General features: G+C 54.9%; 1 protein-coding gene and 1 long non-coding RNA gene across 6 annotated transcripts in view; one reads left to right on the plus strand and one right to left on the minus strand.

Annotated features, from left to right (window-relative positions):
* Nucleotides 1-24,451, plus strand: part of ZC3H7B (zinc finger CCCH-type containing 7B) — a 57,819-nt gene that overhangs the window by 20,499 nt on the left and 12,869 nt on the right. For 4 of the 5 annotated variants that reach the window (XM_015241656.3, XM_072973593.1, XM_072973592.1 and 1 more), the window contains 12 exons: nucleotides 7,549-7,607; nucleotides 10,343-10,376; nucleotides 10,500-10,697; nucleotides 11,579-11,737; nucleotides 14,113-14,193; nucleotides 15,011-15,067; nucleotides 18,187-18,229; nucleotides 18,964-19,157; nucleotides 19,501-19,822; nucleotides 20,668-20,756; nucleotides 21,491-21,590; nucleotides 23,091-23,252. In XM_015241656.3, coding sequence (XP_015097142.1) covers nucleotides 7,555-7,607; nucleotides 10,343-10,376; nucleotides 10,500-10,697; nucleotides 11,579-11,737; nucleotides 14,113-14,193; nucleotides 15,011-15,067; nucleotides 18,187-18,229; nucleotides 18,964-19,157; nucleotides 19,501-19,822; nucleotides 20,668-20,756; nucleotides 21,491-21,590; nucleotides 23,091-23,252 — 1,492 coding nt within the window. In that variant the 5' untranslated portion in view covers nucleotides 7,549-7,554. The remainder of the gene's footprint in view (nucleotides 1-7,548; nucleotides 7,608-10,342; nucleotides 10,377-10,499; nucleotides 10,698-11,578; nucleotides 11,738-14,112; nucleotides 14,194-15,010; nucleotides 15,068-18,186; nucleotides 18,230-18,963; nucleotides 19,158-19,500; nucleotides 19,823-20,667; nucleotides 20,757-21,490; nucleotides 21,591-23,090; nucleotides 23,253-24,451) is intronic. The other variant, XM_072973594.1, reaches the window with a different exon arrangement.
* LOC140700518 (uncharacterized) lies at nucleotides 365-2,202 on the minus strand. Its single transcript, XR_012078929.1, has 2 exons — nucleotides 2,063-2,202; nucleotides 365-542 (listed from the first exon to the last, which is right to left on the minus strand). It is a non-coding gene; the product is annotated as an uncharacterized lncRNA (long non-coding RNA).

The following is a 24,451-nucleotide window of genomic DNA, read 5'->3' on the forward strand; positions in this document are numbered from 1 at the left end:
GGGAACTGCCCAGCTTGGTAGTGGGATTCTGGGGAGGTCAGAGCCTCAGATGTCTCCTTGAACTTTTTTCTTTAGAAAGAAACGAGATGTTTTGGCTTTCATGCTCCTTGCTCTTCCACCAAGTGCCCTATCTGAGTCATGCCTGACCCTCACCCTTGAGGAACTCACCACCTCCCTCTTTAACTGAGAACAAATGATCTTTTTTTTGGTGGTATTGTTGATGGAAGTCCTGGGGATTGAATCCAGGACCTTGTGCATGCTAAGTATGTGCTCTACCACTGAGCTATACCCTCCCCCGACAAATGATCTTTTAATTACTATCTTAGTCTGTTCTGACTGCTACAACAAAATATCATAGACTGGGTGGCTTAAACAACAGAAATTTATTTTTTCATACTTCTGGAGCCTAGAAGTGCTGGCGATCTGAAGCCAGATCGAGGTGCTGGGAGATTTGGTTTCTAGTGAGAGCTCTCTTGTTGTTTGCAGACGGCTGGCTGCCTTCTCGCTGTGGCCTCATCTGGCCTTTGGTTGGTGATGCTTGCCTGCAGGGAGAGCAAGGGAGAACTCTCTGGTGTCTCTTCTAATAAGGACATTAACCCTATTAGATCTGAGCCCTACCCTTGTGACCCCATTTAACCTTAATTACCTCCTTAGAGGCCCTGTTTCCAACACTGGGGGTTTGGGCTTCCAACATATCTGAGGGGGAACACAAATGTTCAGTCTATAAATTCTGCCTTTGTCTCCCCGAATTCACGTTCTCGTAACATGTAAAATGCATTCATTCCATCCCAATAGCCCCAAAATTCTTAACTCTTTTCAGCGTCAACTCTCAAACCCAAAGTCTCAGCTAAATCAGATATGGTTGAGACTGGAGATATGATTCGTCCTGAGGCAGAATTCCTCTCCAGCTGTGAACCAATGAAACCAGACAAGTTATAAGCCTTCAAAACACAATGGTGGGACAGGCATGGGATAGACATTCCCATTCCAAAAGGGATTAATTGGAAAGAAGAAAGAGATAACAAGCTCCAAGCACGTCCAAAACCCAATGGGGCAAATCCCATTTGATTTATTTTTTAATTTAATTTTTTTGGAGGGAGGTAATTAGGTATACTTATTAATTTATTTTTGGAGGAGATCCTGGGGATTGAACCCAGGACCTTGGGTATGCTAAGCATGTACTCTACCACTTGAGAGATACCCTCCCCACCTCCCATTTGATTTTAAGGCTTAAGAATCATCTTCTGTGGCTTGATGTTCCTCCTTCCTGCCCACGGGGACACAGCATCACCCCCACAGCTCTGCCAGCAGTTTGGCCCCCAAGGCTCTGGGTGACAACAGCAGGACCTGTTGAAAAGGAGGTGGTGGCCCCACCCTTTGAAACCAAGAAGGCAGCCCTGATGATCTCTAAATCACCTTCAGGGTTATACTTCCCTTTTCTTAAAGGATAGGACATGTTTGCAGCCAAATAGCTCTGTGGTCCTGTCCTGTAGAATTCCAGAAGTCCTACCACCTGCCTTCACCATAACCCAGCTTTCTCTGTCCCCTTTAGTTCAAACTGGCATTGTCCCTGCTGCTTTAATCCCATCTCTATTTCTGACTTCTGCTGATGGCTGATTAGATCCATCCTAATCCTCTTACCGAGGGTTGTGCAGCACACCCTCGGTGTTCTCTTCAGAACACTCTTTCTCATTTGTTTGCAATATGAATAGGCTGAGAATTTTCTAACTTCAAGTTCTGTTTCCTTTTGTTAAATGACCCCTCCTTCAGTTAACCTCTCTTTTCTCCCATTTTACCATAAGCAGTAGGCAAACCCATGCCACAACTTTCATACTTTGCTTAGAAAGCTCCTCTGCTAAATAATCCAGTTTCATCACCTGCAAATTCTGCCTTCCACCAAACACTGGAACACAATTCAGCCAAGTTCTTTGTTTATAACAAGGATCGCCTTTCCTCCAGTTTCCAGTAACCTGTTGTTCATATTCATCTGAGGTCTCACCACAATCACCTTGTATTCATATTTCTACCAGCAGTTCCTTCGGGGGTTTTTTTTAGCACATACCTTAAAGCTCCTTCAGCCTCGTCTCATCATCTGGCTCCAAAGCTGCTTCCGTATTTTTAGCTGTTTTTTACAGCAGAACCCCACCTCTCAGTAGCAAGATGTGTACTAGTCTAGCCAGGCCACTGAACAAAGTGCTGGATCAGAACCCCACCCCTGTGACCTCATTTAACTGGAATGACTTCCTTAGAGTCCCCATCTCCAAGTACAGGCATGTTGGGGTTAGGGCTTCAACATTAATTTGAGTGGGGACACAAACATTCAGTTCATAAGCACCTATAAAATGTTCTTCCCAGAGGAGGGAAACTGAAGAGGAGGGAGGGGTGTGGGGCGGTAGGTGCCTGCTGGGGCTGGGAGTGAGGGGGTTTTTGCTCACTGGGCATGTTGTTAATGAGCTGTCTGATGCCCATCTCCCCAGGCCCTTTGACCCCGGCTCCTGGACCACTGTGTGGCCTTGAACAACTTTCCTAGCCTTTTGGAAGCACTGTTTTCCTGCCTGATGGAGTCACAATGAAATTTAAATAAATCCCATTTATTTAATGACAACTCGTTTTCATGTAGGGCAGAGCTAGACACACAGCTACCCTTTTGTTCAAAACCTCCTGTGATTTCCCATCTGACTTAGGGTGGAAGCCACAGTCCTTATCCCACTTACAAGACCTCATGTACGGTCCCCCCTGCTGAGCCTCTGACCTTCCCACTCACCACTCTGCCCTCTGCCTACCCAGCTCCATCCACACTGGGCTCCTTGCTCTTCCTCATATATACCAGTCTCTGCCTCAGGACCTTTGCACTCACTGTTCCTTCTGCCTGAACACCTTTCCCAAAACATTCACATGGCTTGTTCCCTTTTATACTCTGATTATAGAGTATATCACTCTAGCTCCTTATTTTTTCCTTCCTTATTACATTTTATATTTATTTGTTGTATCCCTCCTCCACCAGAACATATGCTCTAAAAGAGGTGAGACTTTGTCACCTTTGTTAATTGCTGAATCCTCAACAGCCCTAGAACATGTCAGGCATTCCTCGAGTGCTCAGTGCACGCATGGCCAGCGGGCCGGCTGGAAGAAGGCTGACCGGCTCACTGAAGCTCCTATTTCAGTGTATGGTAACTGGGCCCCTGCAGGCTGGTCTTCCCACTAGACTGTGAGCCCTCTGAGGGCAGGGATTTTGTTTCAGTCATGGCCGTGTCCCCTGTACCCAGAGCAGGACTTGGCACATTGAAGTGCCCCCTCATCTTTAGTGAGTGAGTGAGTTAAGGGTGTGCGTGTGGTTCCCTCACTTCCCCAGCTCACACAGGGTCACTGTTCAGGTAGCCTCTGTGGGGTTTTTTTCCAGGCAGTGTGCTTTGTACTTTACCTGCCCCTCTACCCAGGGGGCTGGCACTTACCGGGTGCTTAGTAGTCTGCACTCTGTGACGGGCATGGTCAGGCAAAGCCAGACCCCCAGACTGCGCAGCTCTCCGGTGGTCTGGGCCACTCCCGTCCTCCCGGGGACCACTGCAGTTGCTGGCAGAAGGCCCCTTAATTGGGAGCAGGTCAGCACATTACCTGGTGTATAGTGGGTGTCCAGGAAACGTGGGCTTCCTTCCTTTTCTGCCACCTGACCCTCCAGCTTCCTGCTAGTCATCGGCTAGGCCTACTGACTGACCTGTGTACAGCCCTGTGGGGTGCCAGCTGGAATTGGGACCTCCAGGCCAGGCTCACTGTGCATGCTGCTGGCAGATGTCCTCTCCTGATCTACCCAAGAAACTTGTCATTCTCTTCACATCCAGCCCAATGACCACCTCCTGCAGATCCTTCCCCGGCCTCCGCCCATGGATCCACCTCCTCTTCCCCTCAGTTCCCAGGCCCCTTGCACCAAAGCTGGCCTGCACTGCTGCTCGCCTGTCTTTCCCTCCCTCTGGACCAGGAATTCTCAGAGGGCAGGGCTGGGCCTGAGTGACTGATTCATTTTGGACCTCCCCCCGCCCCCCACTCCCAGCACCGTGTCTGCCACCCAGTAGGAAACTTGTAAATATTGGTTGAACTGAGTTAAATCCTGCCTTTCGAGGTCTGTCTTTGCCCTTGGCATAGAGGAGGCTAGGTCACTAGTACGGTGGAGGAGTCAGAAAATCTTTGCATAGGAGGGGGCATAGTGGTCCCCTCCCTCTGCAGCCTGGGTCCCAGGGTGACCTGGGCCTCCAACTTGGTGTTACTTTATATGAGTAGGAGTTTTAGCAGTAATTTACTCTCCTGGGGGAGCGGGTATCTGAAGGCCCCAGGCCTGTGCACCTCCACTGGGCACCCCTTGTTCATGGCCGACCTTGCATGTGGTGGCATCCTTTCTTTAAAGCACTGCCAGCCTGGCAGTGTTGCTCATGAGATGCCATCTGTTTGCCAGCCCTGGCCTGTCCCTTTACTCTCAACGAAATGAATCTAGAGTGGTCGATACATAGATCCTAGGACAGGAAATTGGGAGAAACATGTTTTTGAACAGGAGCCTTCCCCTAGATCACTCCACAGACACATCTGCCTTTTCTGGGACGTGATCATTCATGGACACCAAGCTTAGGCTCAGTGAGCGGTTCCACCTCTACAGTGCCTTTGAGAAGGGAGGGCAGCAGTGTCTTTCCCAAACTGATGTCGGTAATTGTAGGCCTTGTGATCTCTCAGCCTCACTCTCCCCATCTCTCAAACGTGGGTCCCAGCACGGCCCAGCCGCCAGGGTCATCAGTCAGGATCGGAGAAAATGTGGGCGATGACAGTGATTTCATAAGCCATCACGTGCAGCCTGTTAGAAAGTCTCCCTTCCCTGACACCAGGGAGCCAACTCCTATTCAACCTTCAAAGCCCAACTCAAACATCTCCCCCTTTAAGGAACTTCCTCTTTCTTTGTGCCTCATCCCAGCCTGTTTCTCTTTTTAAGTGTCTACTATGATTTGTTAAGTGTCTACTATGTACCAGGCCCTGAAATGAGTGCCTTCTGTGTATTAATCCTGTTGGTGGGCACTATTTGTAATCTCCGTTTTACACAGCAGGAAACTGCTGCTCAGAGGGGCAGAGTAACCTACTCAGAGATCTGAATCCCCCTCCATAGCCCCTGTGCGTGACTGCGCTGCTGTTTCAGGGTCTCAGTGGTCAGAGAAGTGGATTCATTCCCACTGGGTAAGGAGCCTCCTTCATACTGCCTGGGGTCGAGAATGTTTATTCCGTGGCATGGGATTCAAACTTATCAGGAATCACCACTGAGATGGCTGCAGGCAGCATTTGCTTCTCTGTTAAATCTGCTCAGACCTCGGAGGACAAGAGAACTGGCTCAGAGATGTGTCTTTGACCCCTGAGATTTTCTGAGAGGACTGCGGGCCCAAGGGGCCCAGGCGGGGAATAAGGCAGGAGCTCCCATGAGGCATGGGCTGGTGTGGGGAGCTTGACCACAGAGGTAAAGAGAGGCTCTTAGCTGCGGAAGACAGGGTCTGATTTGTGGTTTGAAAGACCCTTGTGATGGCCTTGAGGAGGTGGGGGCAGCTAGGCGGCTGGCCCCGGTATGCTGTCTGGGGTGGGCAACACCCCAAGTTGTGCGAAGGGATAGGCTGGAGACCCAGGTCAAAGTGGCAGAGCGTGGCAGCCATGAGCATGGCAGCTGTGGCCTGGCCCTGTGCTGCTAGTGGCCCAGGCCCACAGGGCCTTCTCCCCTCTCATGGCTCCCCTGCCAGGGCTGGCTGTGCTGCATGGTGCTGACTTGTGCACCCTTGTCTTTCCCACCAGAAGAGCAGGGCAAGGATTGGGTCTGACCCCAGGTTCCTACGAAATAGGACGGATGGCCATGCGATGGCCCCATTGAAGGGATCAGGAGGGACTCCGTGGAGGAGCTAGGCTTTGAGGGATGGTTAGGATTTCGTTCACAGGATGGAGAGGAGCATGACTGCATAGGTGGAAGGAACTGCAAAGGCGAAGACCAGGAGGCAGGAAACCCCAGCAGCCTGTTCTGGCTGGAGGTCGGGCATGGGGTGTGGCTGTGAGAATGAAGAGAGCTTGTGTCACGGACAGGGACACTGAGGATGAGAGACCCGACCGTGGCTCCTACAGAGACCAAGATCTTGGCCGTTGTGTCCATCCCAGGAAACACTTGCAGAGTTTTTGGCAAGAGGGAGGAGCAGTGTTGGATGACACACACTCCCACATTGTTGGACTTGCTCTGAGCCAGACTCTGCACCTGTCATCTCCTAAACCCTCACGACAGCCAGTGCGGCGGGAGTGCCATCAACCCCCCTTTTCCCATCAGGAAGATGACCAAAGCCCAAAGTCACATTGTGTGAAAATGCTGGCCTCACACCCAGGTCTGAGTCCAGAGCCCCAGCCCAAGGCCCTGGCAAGGCAAGCAGACGTGTAGCAAGCACATGCCAAGGGCCTTAGCTCTGTTGAGGTGAGGTGGTGTGAACAGCACTGTTCTGGGAGCCTGAAGACTTGGTGTGGCTCCACCCCTCCCTGAGAAGGACCGGCAGGAGGCAGGAGGTTCTGTGGCCTGAGCTCCTTTCTTCCACACTCTCATCTCCTTGGAGCCTCACAGCCACCCTGCCTGTCCCAGGCAACACAGCTTCTCCTGGCTCAGAGTGTGGGCAAGGACGTGACCTTTGTCTGACAAGCTGGGTCCCAGCCCCATTTGCCTTCTCACTGATCAACTGACCTTGGGAAAGATGGATTGCACTTCTTTGTGCCTCATTTTCCTCATCTGTAAAATGAGGTTAGTGACCCCTGCTCCGTGTACCTGATAGGGTTGTTGTGAGGACAATGTGGTCGAACGCAGATGGAAATAAAAAACAAGAAAGTAGAGAATTTTTAGAAGGTATCAATTTGATAAACTTGCTGCCTGTCCAAAATAATTGGGTGTTTTTTTTTCACCTTTTTACACCTCGTTGCCAGTGAGGCAGTGAGGATCCACTCAGTCTGCATCTGGCCCTTGCAGGTGCTGTGAGGGGGCCCAGGTACAAAGCGGGAGGGAGGTCCTGCAGTTGTGGGCTGGGCAGTTCCACCTCCCGGCCTTGCCTACAGTCCTCTCGAAGTAATCGTTGGATGGCGCAGGGCATGGAAAGGGTTCATGAGTGGCTGGGACAGAAAGTGCTGGCTAGCTGGGTGGTGGGTGCCCCAGGCTCAGGTTCTGACCCAGGAGAAGGCCCAGCCCGCCCGCCCGGGGCTGTCACTGGGTGGGACCAGCTGACTTCCAGTGGGCTTTCCAGTCCAAACCCGGCAGCATGGAGAGGGAGCCAGGCGGGCTGTTTGGATCTGGCTGTGCACTCCCTTCTCCCAGGGGAGTCACCCTAGAGATATCAGACCCCTAGCTGCTCTGCCTGAGCCTCCCTTCTCCGTGAACACCCCCACCTTTGGTTTTCACTCCCTTCCTCTCTGGAGCACATCCCTGTGAGCGGGAGAGAGTGCTTGGTGAGGGGTTGGGGGAGCAGACAGTGACTGGCCCGCTGACTGCCTGATGGACTGTGTTCTGTCCCGCAGAGACTGATGGAGAGGCAGAGGCGGAAGGCGGACATCGAGAAGGGACTGCAGTTCATTCAGTGAGTGTGCGGAGGGCCGGCTGGGCGGGGCTCCTCTGAGGCCATCCCTGGTGCGCATGCGCTCTCCAGCTCTCCTTTTCTTGCTCTCTGAGCCTTTGCTGTACAGGCTCACTGTGCGTTGGGAAGTGAAGAGGTGGGCCAAGCTAGCTAGCAATGGGCTGGCGTGGCAGGGGCCAGAGGTTCCTCTAACTTTGAGCCAGGAACCCTACATGCATACGCTCTCCCTGGCCCTGGTTACCCTTTGGTCTCGTCCAGTGTATCATTTTACCCTCAGCCTCCACGCATGCTCCTACACGCCCTGTTAATTCTCTTGTTTGTCTGTGCATGTCTCACAATAAATCAATCGTCCTTGCTTATTGAGCACGTCTTTCAGGCTCAGTGCTGGGGCCTTCACACCCATCATCTCCCTGATCTTCCCAACAGCCTAGTAAAGTAGGTGGTCTAATCTCCATTTTGTAGATGAGAAAGCTGAGGCTCAGAGAGGTTGAGAATTTGTTCACAGTTACACATAGTGATTAAGTTATGGGATTCTAAGCTGGATCTCACTGACTCTAAACCCCACATTTCTTTACATTATTACCCTCTGTACCTACATGCCATGTTTGTGTTTTCATTTTTTTCTTTACACATGAAATATTTTTACTAACTTTTTTCTGATCTCTTAAATGGACCCTCAGAGGCGTGTTTATCTCTAATAAAGGGTATAAGCTTCAGGCCCCTTCCTTGCACTGGTTCTTTCTGAAGCCCTGAAAAGCTCTCTTGTAATTGTTTCTAATTTCGTGTTCTTTTTCTTAAATAGGACTCCACACAAAACCGGAATTTGCATCCACATCCCCTCATATACTCCCCACTTTTGTTCTCTAACACAGACCTGCAAAACGAAACCTACCTTTTCACCACAAGCTCATCTCTTTCAACACACACACACACACACACACACACACACACACACACACACACACACGGGATCTACTCCTCTTTGTATTCACACAACACACTCTCTTTCCTCAGCTTGCAATGCGGTCACTTTTCCTGGTTCAGGCCAGCTCAGAGCTGTGGCCCACCCTTCACTAGGGGTTGGTCTTCCACTGGGGGAGGGAGGGCTTTGATTAGGGCTGAGTGCCCAGGTTTTACTCAGAGGCTGGTCTGGTGAATGGGGTGAGCCTTGGGAATACTGTTTTTCATGAGAATTCTATCTTTAAGTCACTGATTTCTGTGGAGCCAGACCTCTGAACCCCAGACCTAGATCTCATTCCAGTTCCCATGCTTCCTGGTGGTCTCTGTGCCTGTGAAACAGGGATAATGCCACTTCCCTCCCAAGGTCATTGTGCTTGGGGTAGATGTTAACTCTGTGGTCTCCTGTCCCTTTCCAGAGGGGAGTTCTGAGGTTTAGCCACAGGACTCCTAAGGGGCTGCTTCGCAGGATAACACAGCAAGGCCTGCTCCTTTTTCTTTTTTTTAATTAATTTATTTTTTAAAAATTTTTTAGGGGGTAATTAGATTTTTATTTATTTATCTTTAATGGAGGTAACGGGGATTGAACCCAGGACCTTGTGCATGCTAGGCACATACTCTACCACTGAGCTGTACCCTTCCCCAGATCTGCTCCTTTTAAAATGATTGTTTCCTCACATACAGACTTTGTGTGCTTAGCGAGCATTTATTAGACACCTCTGGGCACAGAGCATTGTAGGATCCATCAAGTGATTTGGACAGGTGGGTGGCTGATTGTGTAGGGCCTTAAACACCAGGATGAGGTGACCTTGAGGACAGTGTGACCTGTTGAAGCTGAAGCTGATGCTGGCAGGGGAGAGGCTGGAGGTGGGGACCGGTCAGGGTAGTGATGGGGGCCTGGGCAGGCCCTGATCTCTGATGGTGGGGACACAAGCGAGAGGGTGGGTGACAGGCCCCACTGTCACTGTCCTCCTGCCACACACACAGGGTGTGACACCTCCGGTGTCTCCTCTCACTGCTTCTCACTCATTAGCTTAGGCTGCTCTTTCCTGCCTAGGTGTTCACGGTGGCTCTGGGCAGCAGAAGGAGCCCCAGCCTTGCACTCTGGCCCTGGCTCTGACCTGCTGTGTCAGACCTTGGGCAAGTCGCTGCCCTCTCTGAGTGTCTCTTTTCCCCTCTGTGACATGAGGGACCAGGAGACAAACCCCGGCATCCCTCCCAGCCCTGCCATTTAGCCTCGCAGATGTGCCCCAGTGCTCCCGGGCTGACACTCTCTTCTGTGCTGAGCTGGCCTTTCCTTGGCTGTAGGCAGGAGAGGGTGCCTCAGGGCCATCTGCTTTGTCGAGTCTGGCATGAGGGGTTAGGTTCTCAGTCCCCAGCATTGGCTGGGGGTGTGTGTGTGTTTGCGGGAAGGGACAGGAGATGTGCAGAGACTCCCACACTAAAGGGCCTCGAGGTGGACTTTGTGCCGCCAGTCAGCCCACAGTTGCAGTTCGGTTTTGTGAGCTGGTCTGCTCCTTCTCAGCATCTGCGCCTGGAAGAGCCTGCCTGCCAAGCCCAGGGCGAACACAAGCCCTCCTTCCAGCCTCCCATGGGAAACACAGGCCGGCATGGTATTGACTTAGGGAGGAAAAACTGCTGTCTTGTCACCCCAAGTCTGAGATCAGAGCTGGGGGTCCCACTCCAGGCACGCCTCTAACCTGTGGCTCTGGCTCCTGGGTCTCCATGAAGCTGGGAAGCCTGGGCCCACCCAGACCTCAAGTCCTTCTCTTTCCCTGTAGGTCAACACTACCCCTGAAGCAAGAAGAGTATGAGGTGAGTGTCAGCCTCCGGCTGGGGGAAGGAGAAGGGCAGGGTGTCCGTGGGCCAGGGTGTCCAGGGCCAGGGTGGGGCTGGGTGCAGAAGGCCCCCTGACCCCCCGTGCCCTGCCCCCCGCAGGCCTTCCTGCTCAAGCTGGTGCAGAACCTGTTTGCTGAGGGCAACGACCTGTTCCGGGAGAAGGACTACAAGCAGGCCCTGGTGCAGTACATGGAGGGGCTGAACGTGGCCGACTACGCCGCCTCTGACCAGGTGGCCCTGCCCCGCGAGCTGCTGTGCAAGCTGCACGTCAACAGGGCCGCCTGCTACTTCACCATGGTGAGCCCTGCCCGAGGCCCGGCCGAGCCGGCCCGCGCCCCGCGGGCCTCTGTCTCCTCCTGGCAGAGTCTCATCCGCGGCTCCCCAGCTCTCAACCCCAGCTGCACGGCAGACTCGCCTGCAGAGCTCTTAAAGTACTAATACATACTTAGAAATTCTTTTAATGAAGCTGGTGCCCAAGCTCTATCCCAGATGAATTAAGTTAGACTTTCAGGGTGGCCTGGGCATTGGCACGAGTCTGTGGGCGGTCAGGGCCGAGAGCCTCCACCCTTATCGTCTGCTGCCTCCGTCAGCAAACCTCGGACGCTCCTGCTCCTCCCTCCTGGGCTCCTTCCCTCCATCGTACCTTCCTTCTTTCTCTAGACTTCCGGTCTCCTCTTCTCTCCTCCTTAAGGCTCCAGCCTCCTCCTCATCCCTGTCCTCACTCACTGACTCAGTCGTTCACGAGATCCTATGGGAGGCTCTGCTGTGGGCCCTTAGAGGTTCCGGGAACACCTCTGCAATCCAGACTGGACCATTCTGGATAAACGAGTCTACCAGATGCCTGTGCACACTTTGTTCTGTGTGCCAAACCACCTTCATGGTTCCACTTCCTCGAGAGATGCCTTTATCACTTACTCTCAGTCCACGGTGTTCTGAGTGGCCAGGCTCATCACTGTAGAATTTGAAGGCCACCCCTGATGTTGGGCCAGTGCCCACTGGCAGCCCCTTCAGCTGGATACACGGATGCCCTTGACTGAGTCTGAACACCAGAGCTGTTTCCCGGAGCTCTTGAGTCCCCTCCCTGACCCCGGGCCTCAGTCCAGGGCAGGAAGAGAGGCCTGGGGGAGGGAGGGAGGGTAACGGGCGCTGACTGGTGGCCGCCTGCTCCTCTCCGGCAGGGCCTGTATGAGAAGGCGCTGGAGGACAGCGAGAAGGCTCTGGGCCTGGACAGCGAGAACATCCGGGCGCTGTTTCGCAAGGCGCGTGCCCTCACCGAGCTGGGGCGCCACAAGGAGGCCTACGCGTGCAGCAGCCGGTGCTCCCTGGCCCTGCCCCATGTGAGTGCGGCTCTGCGTCCACACCAGGGGAGTCCAGGCCCTCACGCTGGCCCTCACTTGGGCCGAGCACCACACCTCTCCGAGCCTGACTTTCCTCCTCTGAGACGTGGAGTTGCAGACACTGATAGTAACACTGGGCTGGGATGCGTGCCAGGCATTGCTAAAAATACATGTGCATTAGCTTACTTAATCCTTGAGACAATCCTTTGAGGTAGAAATTATTATTATCCTCATTTTAAAGAAGAGGAAACTGAGGCATAGAGAGAAAGGAATTTACACAAGATCCCCAGCTAGGTGGTGGCAGACTAAGATTTGAACCCAGGCAATCTGATTCTTAACCTCAGCACACTGAGAGTACAGGGTTGCAGTGAGGACTTTAGGGGGTGCCACATGTGCCGGGTCCTGACGTTCAGGCTGTCCCTAGATGGGGAAGAGACAATGGGAAATAACCAATTGAAGGTCTTGCTTGTCCCAGCCCACACACGGCTGGGCACATGTCCCCTCCCCATGTATTCTTCAACAAGTGTTTACTAAGTGCCCACGCCCAGACCTTTATCTTTGAGGGACACACAGTCCACTAGGAGGCAAATGAGAACAGCCCTGGGGTCTGGACCTGGCTCCACCACTGAGCCCTGGCATGATCTTGGACAAAGCACTTCCCCTCTCTGCACATGAGTTCCACATCTATAAAGTTCCTACTTTCTCTCTGAAATAATGGGTGTAAAAGGGCTTGGAGAAGGGTAAATCCTGCCCAGGAAGGGCTGAGAAGGCTCAGGATTGGTCAGGATCCTGGAGGGCTCCCTGGAGGAGGCAGTGCTTGAGTGGGGCTGGAAGAAACAAGAAGAATTTGGGTGGGCAGAGCAGACAGGAGGCTGTATGCACAGTGATGGGGGAATTCTGTGCCAGAGAACTGGCCTGGGTTTCAGTTTTAATCTTAGGTCTGCCACCTACTAGCTGTGTGACCTTGGACAGGGTTTAGTGGCCTCTGTGGCTTGGTTTGCACCCCTGTAAAGCGGGTGATAACATACCATGCATCGGCGTTGTACTGAGGATGGAACCAGTGAATCGCACAGGGCAATTGTCACAATGGCTGGACACAATAAGTGTTCAGAACATTCACTGTTACTTTACTTCTGGCTTATTATTCTTGCTTCTCCGATTCAGTTTACTTCCCAACTGAGAAGTAGTCCCTGACTTGGACCCCATTCTCCAGTGTCCACAGCAGGTCCATATCCAGGTCTCATAGGACCCGCTCTTGGAAGGGCAGGGTGGCTGTACAGGTCAGGGAGCTGGGACCCACGAGGGCTGGGAACTCCCCTGAGGAAAGTACCCAAACGAGGACTTCTGACGTTGAGTCAGAGAATTCCCCCCCTTTTCCAGGCTTTGTGGGCATACCCTGACTGGGCCCTGCTCTGTGCTGGGCTCCAGGACCAGAGGTGACTCAGACCATGGGCTCCAGGAGTTCATCAGAGAGGTGGGGAGGTGGATGAATGCCCAGGACGCCACAGCATCCACGTTGCCGCTTTGCAGCCCAGACTGCAGTCACCGTTTCTCTGTTTACTGATCGGTTTCCCCACTAGAATGGAGCCTCCATGAGGCCTGGGCCCCATCTTGCTGTGACTGTGGTGTTCCCGGCCCCTCGCTTGTGCCAGGCATGCAGTACACAGTCAGGAGTACAGACCTGAAGGGAGGAAGGAATGCTGGGTGCTGTTGTACAGTCCGTTCCAGGCTTCACACGTCCTCGCTCCTTTGGGCCTGTGCTCCAGCCACATGTCCTCACTTGCAAAAAGTTCCAAGACATTTTTTGGTGAAAGAAGCAAGTTGTAGAACAAACAATAGATATAATAAGAGTCCCCTCATATTAAAAAAAAAGAAAGAAAGAAAGAGAAAATCCCCACAAAGCAGAACTAAGTGTCCTTTGTAGTCCATGTGCGTGGACTGTGCAAGTTCCTAGATAAGATCTGTCGGGAAACACGCAGCCTTGCTGGCTGTGCTCCCTGGGGAGGAGCCCAGGCCAAGGGTGGGGCTGACCCAGGGGAGCACTTGCTTTGTCTCCAACACTTTAGTCCTCTACAGTGACATCGTTACTTACAAATTATGGAAATGAAAAGCTAATGTTAAAATAAAACCCCCTGAATTTTCCTTTCCACTCCCCACAATAAAAGGAAAAAGAGAAGCACGGGTCCCTGTCCCCAGTCCCACCACGTGCTAGCTGTGTGACTTTGGCAGCCAGCGTCCCCTCCCAGGGCCTTGCTCCCTTCTCCGTAACATGGGGTAACTGACTGCAGGTCACTAACAGGGCTGCAAGATGTCCGACCACAGCTTTGGGAGTCAGGACAGACTGACCCACTCTACCCTGTGTCTTGCTTTCCCAGGATGAAAGTGTAACTCAGCTTGGTCAGGAGCTGGCTCAGAAGCTTGGGCTGCGGGTTCGGAAGGCATATAAGAGGCCTCAGGTAATGGGGCTCTGGGCGCTGGGGCCTGGGCAGGGGTGGAGACGGGGAGACCTGAAGAAGGGGGCCAGGCGCCTTCAGGAGAAGTGTGTGGGGGTGGCCGGGGCCAGGCCAGGACAGAGGGTGACGGCAGGTGATCTTCCCCGTCTGTTGGCTGAACGCCCTGGAATGATTTCCAGAACCTTTTGGAAAAGGAAAGAACAGCCAGAGCTTCCAGCTTACCTTAGATGCCAGCTGTTAAATCCCACCCTCCCCGCCCCGGCCTGGCCGACTTCAACACCCTGGTGGCACTGGCGTCCTCCAGCCTTCTGTTCTCAAATAACCCCTGTGGGGCGCATATTTGAAACGCACGTATCTGTTCAGATCCATGTATCTTCATTTGGCTCTTGCTGTGGGCCAGGAAGCTGCACAAAGGAAAGGGTATGGCTCTCGGGTCTCCGCTGTGACCTTGAGCAAGTTAGTTCTTCTCTCTCCACTTTCTTTCCCGCATCTGGGATGTGGGGATAATGGTGCATGCCTCGAGGGTTCATGGAGGATGAAAATGAGATGTTTGGGGCGGTGCCTGGCACAGCGCTGGCACACAGTAGGAGCGTCTCTGTGCAGGTCATCTTCCCTGGTCATGGCTGTAGGAAGAAAACCCCTGAACCTGACCCAGAGAGATGGGGCAGGTGACCCCCCTTGGGCCTGGGCGCAGGGTGCCTTGGAGGGCACCATGGACCCCACCCGCCTGGCTGGGGCTCCTCTGCTGCCCTAGCTGATGGGACCCTGAGCATCTTTGCAGAATCCTCATCTCTTCCCACCTCTCTCCAATCTCTGGCAGGAATTGGAAACCTTCTCTCTGCTCAGTAACGGCACCGCGGCTGGTGTGGCAGATCAGGTAGGATGGGGGCCAGGACCCCGAGCCTCCCTCCCAAGCCCCCCAGGCGCCCCCGCCACCTCAGGACCAACCTGTCTTGGTTCACCCGTCATGAGAGCTTGGGATTCATTCTCTGGGAGGTAAATGACCTAAAGCAGCAGGGCCAGAGGCATCACACTGAAGGATCGGGCTCAATTTACCCCTGTCCCCACTGCTGTAGGCCAGCACCTGCCCTGGGAAGAGGGATGACTGACAGCTTGGGCCTGGACCAGGCTCTCAAGGGCAGCTCTAGGACCCACAGCACCTCCACCTCCCAGAGGGGCCTCTTGTGACCGCAGGGGCGAAGAGTGGAGATGGGCTGTGGCTGCCGGTGGTGGAAGTGGTCACTGCAGGGGAACTGTCAGGGGTAACCCCACTCACAGACCCCTGAGAAAGGAAACGATGGCAGCAGGAAGGGTGGGAGTAAGGAAGGAGTGAAGGAGAAGGAGAAGCAGTTGGGACCAGGCCAGCAGGCCCTGTCCCCCCAGCACACGCATCAGGCCCCCCCACCGCTCACCACGCAGGAACTGCTCAGGTGGACTTTGAGGCTTCCTGGAAGGGGAGGAACAGGCTGTACGAGCGCTGAGGGGGGCTGGTGTCCTGCTGCTTCCTTGTACAAGGGCCGACTGAGGCCCACGAGTGAGGAGGGGACTTGGCTGATATCGCATAGCGAGGCAGCAGCAGGCCTGCCTCCCTCCCTCCAGAGCATTCCAGTACTTTCATTCATTCACTCAACAAACTCTCAGGGCTGAGTTACTTGTGTCCTTGCCCTTGGAGGGTTACCAGGCTGCAAGGGAGGCAAATGTGGATCTGCGTATATAGCACTCATGATGGTTCATAACCCAGAATTATATTAGGCCTGGCACCTACCGGGTCCTTAAAAAAAAAAAATTAAGTGAATGTCTTAGTCTGTTCAGGCTACTGTGATAAAATGCCATGTACTGGGTGATTTATAAAGAAAATAACTTTATTACAGTTCTGGAAACTGGGAAGTCCAAGATCCAGGTGCTAGCAGATTCGGTGTCTGGGGAGGACCCCCCTCCTAGGTCACAGGTGGTCCTCGAGTTGTAATCTCACAGGGCAAGATCACCAGGGCCTGGACCAGGCTCTCAAGGGCATGAGGGCTCCACCCTTATGACCTAATCGCCTCCCAAAGGCCACCTTCCCCTAGGACCATAATCTTAAGGGTTAGGATTTCAACATATGAATTTTGGAGGGATGAGCATTCAGACCATAGCAGTGAGTGAATGAATGCACAGCTGCAAATAATTTCAGAACACCTGGAGGGAGGTACTATTTACCCACTATTACAAAGGAGAAACTGAGGCACAGAGGAATTAGGTGACTTGTCTGAGTTCATCCAGTGTGTGCCGGGCCCTGAGTTGGGGTCTGGGTATGTGCTGAACAAGACATACATGGCCCCTACCCTCAAAAAGCTCACAGTCCACTCCACAGTCTGATTCCAGCCTCCCTGTCCATCCTCACCATCTTTTCCTCACCCACCAGACGTGTGTGCACCCATCCCCTTGGCTCTACCGTGAGCTCCCCTGGGACACACACAGCAGGTGCACTGAAAATATTTGTTGAGTGACTAAATGACTGTGGCCAAAGGGCCACAGCAGATGTGGGTGGAATGCCCAGCTCCACAAAGGCCAACCTTTGGTGTCTACTGAATCTGCAGCCAGAGGACCGCCCCAGCCCCTGCCAAACCAGTCACCCATCCCTGCAACCTTGCTGGGGGCCCCACTACCTGCACAGAGGCCAGGGCAGTTCACAAGGATGAGGGTCTGTGAGAAGCCCACACAGAGTAGACTCCACGGTGGAGAGGACAGGTCAGACCCTGCCTCAGTGCACTAGCATGGTGCTGCGTGTGTGTACACATGTGCATGCATGCAGACATACCCGCATCCAGCACACACTCCCACACCCACATATCCCCTCCCACACATACATAGTGGCCTAAGGACACACAGGGGACAGGAGGACAGGGGAAGTGTCCCAGCCAGATCCCCTGATCGTCTTTAAGTTATATACAGACACTGCGTGTGGGCCTGGCTGCTGGGATCCCTGCAGGGTTCCCCATGTGGAAGTACCAAGATATCCACATGCATGCCTGGGAGTGGAGACTGCACGAGCTGTGCCCATGAGGAGCTTCTAACGACCTGGGAAACAGGCACGGCCCTGCGGGTGTGGCGTCTGAGCCACGGCTGCCACTTGGCAACAGGGGGAGCAAGATGCCAGGAGGGCTGTGAGTTCTAGGAAGACAGAGCCTGAGGCAGCCTTGGCCTCTTGCTCTCCTTGGACTTCATAGAGCTGGAGTGGCAGGATTCAGGCAGGTGGAGAGGAGGGAACAGCTCCCAAGGCCAGGGGAGAGTGAAGGCTTGAGCAAAGGCCTAGAGGCAGGTGGAGAAATACCCACCACAGCCCAGAGCTGGACACAAGCCAGGCAAGTCCACTCGGACGGAACGTGGAGGCTGATGAATGAGGACACCCGTTCCCTGCAGCCAACCTCCTGATGACTTAGATTAAAATCTGATGTTGCACATTTAACAAACACATAAAGCACTTCCTCTGTGTCAGGCCCTGTTCTAAGCTCTGTACAAATTTCAAGTGATTTCATCCTTTTAACAGTCTGAGGAGGTGGATGACTGTATCATCCTTACCTTACTAGTAAGGAAACGGGCCCAGAGAGGACGGGGAACTTGGCAAGGCCACAGAGCAAGCTCAGAAGGTCCGAGGGTGGCACTGGGATCCCACCTGGGCTGATTTAGCCTGGGGCTGTAATGAGGGAGGGACATTGGTGATTCAGGAGTGGCACTTTTGTCTTTGAGCTGCAGACTATCCAGGCCTGGCATGTGTGTAGAGGGCTGGGTACCTTCCCAAGGTATGGGCCCTGTCCTGTGATGGGTGAGGAAGCTGGACCCAGAGGTCGTATCCCTTCCCCTGAGGGCACTCCCTCGGGGGCGACATGAGGCTGGTCTAACTCCCCCTCCCCCTGCCTCCTTGGTTAGCATCAGCGTCAGTCGCTTGGGGAGGGGCCTCGAGTGCTGGGCACCACGGCTCTCAGTCTGCCTGATCCGCCCTGTCCTTCCTCTCCACAGGGAACTTCCAATGGATTGGGGTCCATAGATGACATCGAAACAGGTAGTATGCCTGGTGCACCGGGGTTGGGTGGAGACCCTGTACCGGGGTAGGCGTCAGAGGAGTCAAGTCCCTCCCCTCCCAGCCCTGTAGACAGGGACTCCTGAGGGCTCCCTGCCCCGACTACCTGAACATGAGAGAAGACAGTGAGTTCAGGAAAACAGACCCCACCCTACCTCGGACAGGGGAGAGCATCTCTCCAGCCTGAGAGGTGGGGGGACCCTATCCTCCAACTAGGAATCCCACCTTTTTCAAAGTCCACTCTCCCTTTTCCCACTGACTTCCAGGAAGGGTCACATTCCATTTGATTATTTTTTAGTTTTTGAGGGGGAGGTAGTTAGGTTTGCTTATTTATTTACTTATTTTTGGAGGAGAACTGGGGATCGAACCCAAGACCCTGGGTGTGCTAAGCCTGTGCTCTGCCCCTTGAGCTACACCTTCCCCTCCTGGAGGGGCCACATTTTAAAAGTGTCAGAGAGGGCATTGCTTCCCCCAGAGGCAGGACATTCAGGCCCTGACCAGGCCCATCAGGGAGACACTGGAGGAGCCCCTCCCGCTCCATGGCATCCCTTCTTCACTAGCTGAGCCTCCCCCGATGGGGCAAGGCCAGCAGGGCTCCTGGTGGGAGGTGGGGAAAGGAGGGATGGTGTTGGATGAGGACCCCAGGGCCCTGGGACACCAACCCCACTCCTGCCAAGCAGGACCCCTACAGCTACTGAGCCCCACCCCATCCACAGATTGCTACGTGGACCTGCGAGGCTCCCCGGCCCCCCTCCTCTCTACCCCTACGATGCCCCTCTTCCCTCACGTTCTGGACCTATTGGCCCCCCTGGACAGCAGCAGCAGGGCCCTCCCCGGCACTGACAGCCTGGATGACTTCTCCGATGGGGACGTCTTTGGTCCGGAGCTGGACACCCTCCTAGACTCGCTGGTGAGCCATGCTGTGCCCTCCTGTTCCTCTGAGCCCTTCTCCCACCTAGGACCCCATCACAATCATCCTCATGTCCCATGTGGGGTGAAAGGAAGGCCCTATCTCCCTGTCACAGCTGGGGAAACGGAGGCAAAGGGACTTGCTCTGGGTAGAAACAAGACGGAGCAGAACCTGCATCCAGAAGGGATGGAAGATCCCTGGCTCCACCTCTTCACCCAGTGGGACAGGTTGGCGCCCAGACACAGAGGGGTCAGCTAGCTTCGGGCCTGCAGTGCCTGGGGTTCTGCCCAGGCCTGAGTGGTCCAGTTATCCTCCGACCCCTCCCTCTGTTCCCACCTCACAGTCTCTGATGCAGGGTGGCCTGCCTGGCAGCGGTGTGCCCAGTGAGTTGCCCCAGCTGATACCCGTGTTTCCTGGCGGGACCCCGCTGCTGCCACCTGTGGTGGGCGGCTCCATCCCCGTCTCCAGCCCATTGCCCCCTGCCTCCTTCGGCCTCGTCATGGACCCCTCCAAGAAGCTGGCTGCCTCTGTGCTGGATGCCCTCGACCCTCCAGGCTCGGCTCTGGACTCCCTGGACCTGCTTCCATACTCAGAGACCCGGCTGGACGCCCTTGACAGCTTCGGGTCGACCCGTGGCTCCCTGGACAAGCCCAGCTCCTTCATGGGTGAGTCCTGGGTGGGCACGCTCCTTTCCAGTTTCTGGAGAGTGGAGTTGGAATTACAGTTTTGTTTTGCCTCATGGTCTAGGGCCACGTCTTCTGAGTTTGTGTCTCCTGCAGCGCTCCGAACAGTGTGGGACTGAGGCCTAAGGGGTCAAACAGCAGAGCTGAGATAGTTTAGGACTCCAGACTTGCATTCTGGTGTTCTCCGCCCAGCTTCCTGGGGCCCTGGGGTCGCCAGACTGGTGGGACCCCACGGGGATGATCCTGAGGCTGGGGGAAGGGTGCGAGGCCGTGGGCTCCTTCAGCACCACTCTGAGCTAGAGCGCTGGAGAGGAAACACACCTTGTGGGACTGGCTTTCTAACCGTTGGACTTAGGCCAGGGCACTCACTGCCAAGGAGAGCTCACAGAGCTGCAGGGGCACAGACGGGCTGCACAGAGACATCCTGGAGCGGTGATGGCGGAGCTGTCTCCGGGTCTCGAAGGAGGAGGTCATCTGCTGGCAGAGGCCACAGCGCCACACAGGCCTGATGACGCAGGGACTGGCAGACAAGCAGAGGGGAGGGCAGGTTGGGAGCCTTGAAGGCCTGAGGCTGGTCTCAGAGGGCCCATGAGCCTAGCTGAGAAGCTCGAACTTTCTCCTAAGGACCACGGGGCCAAGGAAGGTGTAAGCACAGGGTGGACATGCTCAGGCTAGGATGCTTCTATGTCCCTGGGCAGTGGCCTGAATAGTAGAGGATGTGTGCCCTGGATGGCTTCCCCAAGTTAAAAATACTTTAAGAGAAAGTCCTTGGGGGGCCCCTCATGCCCTTCAGAGCAGGTGGGTGACCCCTGTGTCTTCTGACCCAGAGGAAACCAACTCCCAGGACCACCGTCCCCCGAGCGGCACTCAGAAGCCCGCCCCCTCGGTGAGTGATGCGGCGAGGATTGGTGACCAGGTACCTCGTGCTCTCTGGGGTGTGGGGGAAAGTGGCTGTGGGCTCCAGCGTGAGGGGTGAGCCCTCAGCATGGGATAGGTGCTGCATGCCCCAGGGGGCCAAGGAGGGGCACCCTCAGAACAGATGGGCCAGAGGTGGGCTCTTCCTTCCAAACCCTTCCTAGTCCAACCGTGTGCTGGGAGGGCAAGCAGAGGGCACTGCCACCCTTGTCTGTCCAAAGAGGACATCGGGGCTCAGAGAGGTTAAGTAACTTCCCCAGGGTCCGTAACATCTCTGCTCTCGGGACTCGGCCAGGGTTGAGTTCAGGACAGCAGTTGACCAGGACTTAGATGGCCTGCACTCTGGCCTCAGCCTAGACACAGCTGTGTGGCCCTGGGGACGTCACCCAACCTCTCCGAGTTTTGCCTTGGTGGCTCGGGAGAGAGGACAGGCAGACGAGCCTGTACAGGGCCACTGCTGTTCCTCTGCTTCCATGTTGGGCTTTCACTCAAGGAAAGGTCCTGGGCCAAGGTCACTGTCATCCATGCACCCCTATTACGGTAGTCTAGTCCTGCTGGGTTCTTGGATCATGTTAGAAGGAGCTCCCCGGCTGGGAGGGTAGAGGAAGAGGGAGGGTCCTGTGCTGCAGTTCTGCTCATGGGTGGGATTAGGGGGTGTCACAGTGCCCGCACCTCTGGTGCCCAGGCTGGCCCCAGTGGTCCAGCCCCAAAATGGCCAGCCTCCTCCTATCACAGCCAGAGCCTTCCATGCCTAACACCGCCTTGCTCATCAAGAACCCTTTGGCTGCCACCCACGAGTTCAAGCAGGCCTGCCAGCTCTGCTACCCCAAAACAGGTAATGTCCCTCCTTTATCCACCCTCTGCCCAGAAATGCCCAGAATCGCAGAAGCGTAAAATTCCAGAATGACAGAATCCTACTGGACCAGTCAGAGATGAATGTGGAAAGACAGAAGCCCCTCCAGCTATTTCCAGCAGACAGGGATGTAACGTGGGAGTCGGGGACTTTCAAAACTGCTGGAAAGGCAGGAGGCGCGGAAGCCAGGAGTCTCACTGGGCCTTTAGGCTACTTCTCCACAAGCTGAGGACCAGAAGTCGGGCTGTGCTGCTCTCACACGGAGCTCTAGAGGCTGCCCGAATTGCTGGCCAGTGTCACAACCACCCTGCAGCTCAGAGGCTGGTGCCTGGCTGTGGAACCAGAGTCCAGCTGGCATCTGCCAAAAGAAATGCAGCCCCCTCCCCTCCCCACGCTCCACTAACCGTCCACCTCTCGCTGGGTGACGTGAAGCCTTGCCTAGAACCCAGGTGGCGAGGGAGTCTAGGAAGTATAGTTCCTAGACTCCTGGCCCCTAAAACCAAGGGAGACTGTAGAAGCAGTTCAGAATAGAGGCCCAATGTTGGTGGACAATTTAAGCACACCTTGAATTTCAGAATTCTAGACGCTAAGACTCATGGCGTTTTATTTGCCAGAATCCCACAGTCCTGACATTTTAGAATTAATAATCTCTTGGTATCTCAGGGTTAAAAATCTTACCGGTCTAGAATTCTCCATCTCAGAGGTGTTGGAATTGACAGGACCTCAGAGGTCGTCTAGTTGCTGCCGTCCACCCGCTGCAGGACTTTCCCCCCCGTCTCCTCAGCAGTCATCCTACCAAAGCCTGTGGCCCTGCGGGGATGGGGAGCAAAACGCTGTCTTGCTGGTTGGCTGTGCCCATGAGAATTCTTCCTTGCATGGACCTCAGCCTGCCTCCCCGGTCCGCACACCCACTGCTCGCTGCCCTTGCGCTGGGGGAGCAGACTGACGCCCCACGAGCTGGTGCACACCCGGTGCTGGCCCAGCCAGATCACATGGGGTCCCCACAAGGCCATTTCCTCTTGGTTGTTTTGAGGAGACCCCCCACCCCATTGTTGGGAGAGGAAGCCCTTGGTCAGAAGATTTGAGAGGACCAGGGAAGAGGAAAAGGAGGGGGAGAGGAGGACTCTGGCAGAGGAGGAATCTTTCCAGGGCAGAAGGGAGGGAGGGGCCTGGTCTCTACCAGGCACTCTCTTCATAATTTGTTCTAGGGAAACACTGAGGTGGTCAGGCTCCCTGGAGAATCAGGGTGGTGGTAGAAAGTGGGTGGGTGCTGGAAGGGGCTCCCTGGAGGGCGTCTCCTCAGCCTGAGGCCCCCATCTCCAGGGAGCCTGTGGCACGGAAGGGGTGGCAGGAACTGGCGGGAGGCCCAGGGGAAGGAGGTGGGTTTTTCAGGTCTGGGGGCTAATTCCCACTGCTTGGGCATCAGCCGTCCCCTTCAGTTCCGCTTCCAGAACCACAGCCCCTGTCCTCCCTGCCCAGCAGGCCCCAGGGCGGGTGACTACACCTACCGCGAGGGCCTTGAGCACAAGTGCAAGCGGGACATCCTGCTCGGCCGCCTCCGGAGCTCCGAGGACCAGACCTGGAAGCGGATCCGGCCGCGGCCCACCAAGACCAGCTTCGTGGGCTCCTACTACCTGTGCAAAGGTGGGTGGGCCTGGCTCCTCACGCCCAGCCGCCACTGCTCCTCATCACAGGCAGCGGCGGTAGTCCATGGAGGATGGACCGAACATCAGAACGAGCAGCGCGTGCCCTGACCAGCCCCCCGGACAGGCGGGAGCATCCAGTGTTTCTCTGGAGCTGGAGCCCGCCGGGCCTGCACCCCCGGGTGGCAGGGTCAGACAGTTCACGCACAGCTAGTTTCTGTTGCACTGCAGGGTCCCAAAGGGCTGTTGGAAGGAGGTGGAGAGTCCGTGTAAAGTGCTGGGGACTGGCACGTAGTCAGGGCTTGATGAATATTAGCATTTAAAAGTGAGTATGTTGTGTCGTTGTCCTCACCTCTGGGCTCACGTCAGTTTGGTTAACATGGACGTCTGTCAAGTACCCCATTTGCTCTCTTCTGTTCCCCAATCAAGCGTCTCAGTGCCGTCTACATGGCAAGACGTGAACAGTCTTGATGTTTGAAGTGCTTTATAGCATCCCCTTTTGTCATCACACATCCTCACAACAACTCTGGGTGAGGAAACAGGCTCTGGGAGCCCGCTCCAGGCTCCAGCTTTATCCCACAACCAGCCCGTGACAGGAGCTCCTCCTGGCTTTCTGGATCAGCTCGTTGTCTTCCCAGCTGGATCTTAAAGATTTGTCATTTCTGAGCACAAAGGCCTCCGCCAGCCTTGCCCTGGCCGGTGTGGATGAAGTCCCAATTCTGCGAGGCCTACGCGTCCCCCATCTGCCCCAGCCATTCCCCAAATACGCTGAACCCTGGCTGACTCCTTGCACATGCAGTGCCCGAGGAACTTGGTCATCCTCTGTTCCTCCTTTGAGCAGGCCCTGGATCTTGGGAAGCCCTTCCCTGCAGGGCTTCCCCCTGGGTGCAGAGCTGGTTACAACGCAGAGCTGTCTATGGGGTCACCCAGCCGTGTGCCTGCAGGCCTGGTGGCAGGATGGGACGGGGCCAACTTAGGAAGACTGTGAGGCAGGGAGAGAAAGAAAGAGGAACAGTTCCCACCCTCAGGAAATGGCCGGTCTCTGGGCAGTGAGCCTGCTGCCCTCCCAACTCCCTGGCCCCCTGGAGTTTTATCTGTTATTTCTCTTCATCCCCACGACAGCCCATGTCCTCCCTTCATGGACAGACAGCTGAGACTCAGGAGTAACAAAGATTCCCAGCCCAAGTCTGCCAGACTCCA

Source organism: Vicugna pacos, chromosome 12 (assembly GCF_048564905.1).
Source record: "Vicugna pacos chromosome 12, VicPac4, whole genome shotgun sequence".
Lineage (NCBI taxonomy): Eukaryota > Metazoa > Chordata > Mammalia > Artiodactyla > Camelidae > Vicugna > Vicugna pacos.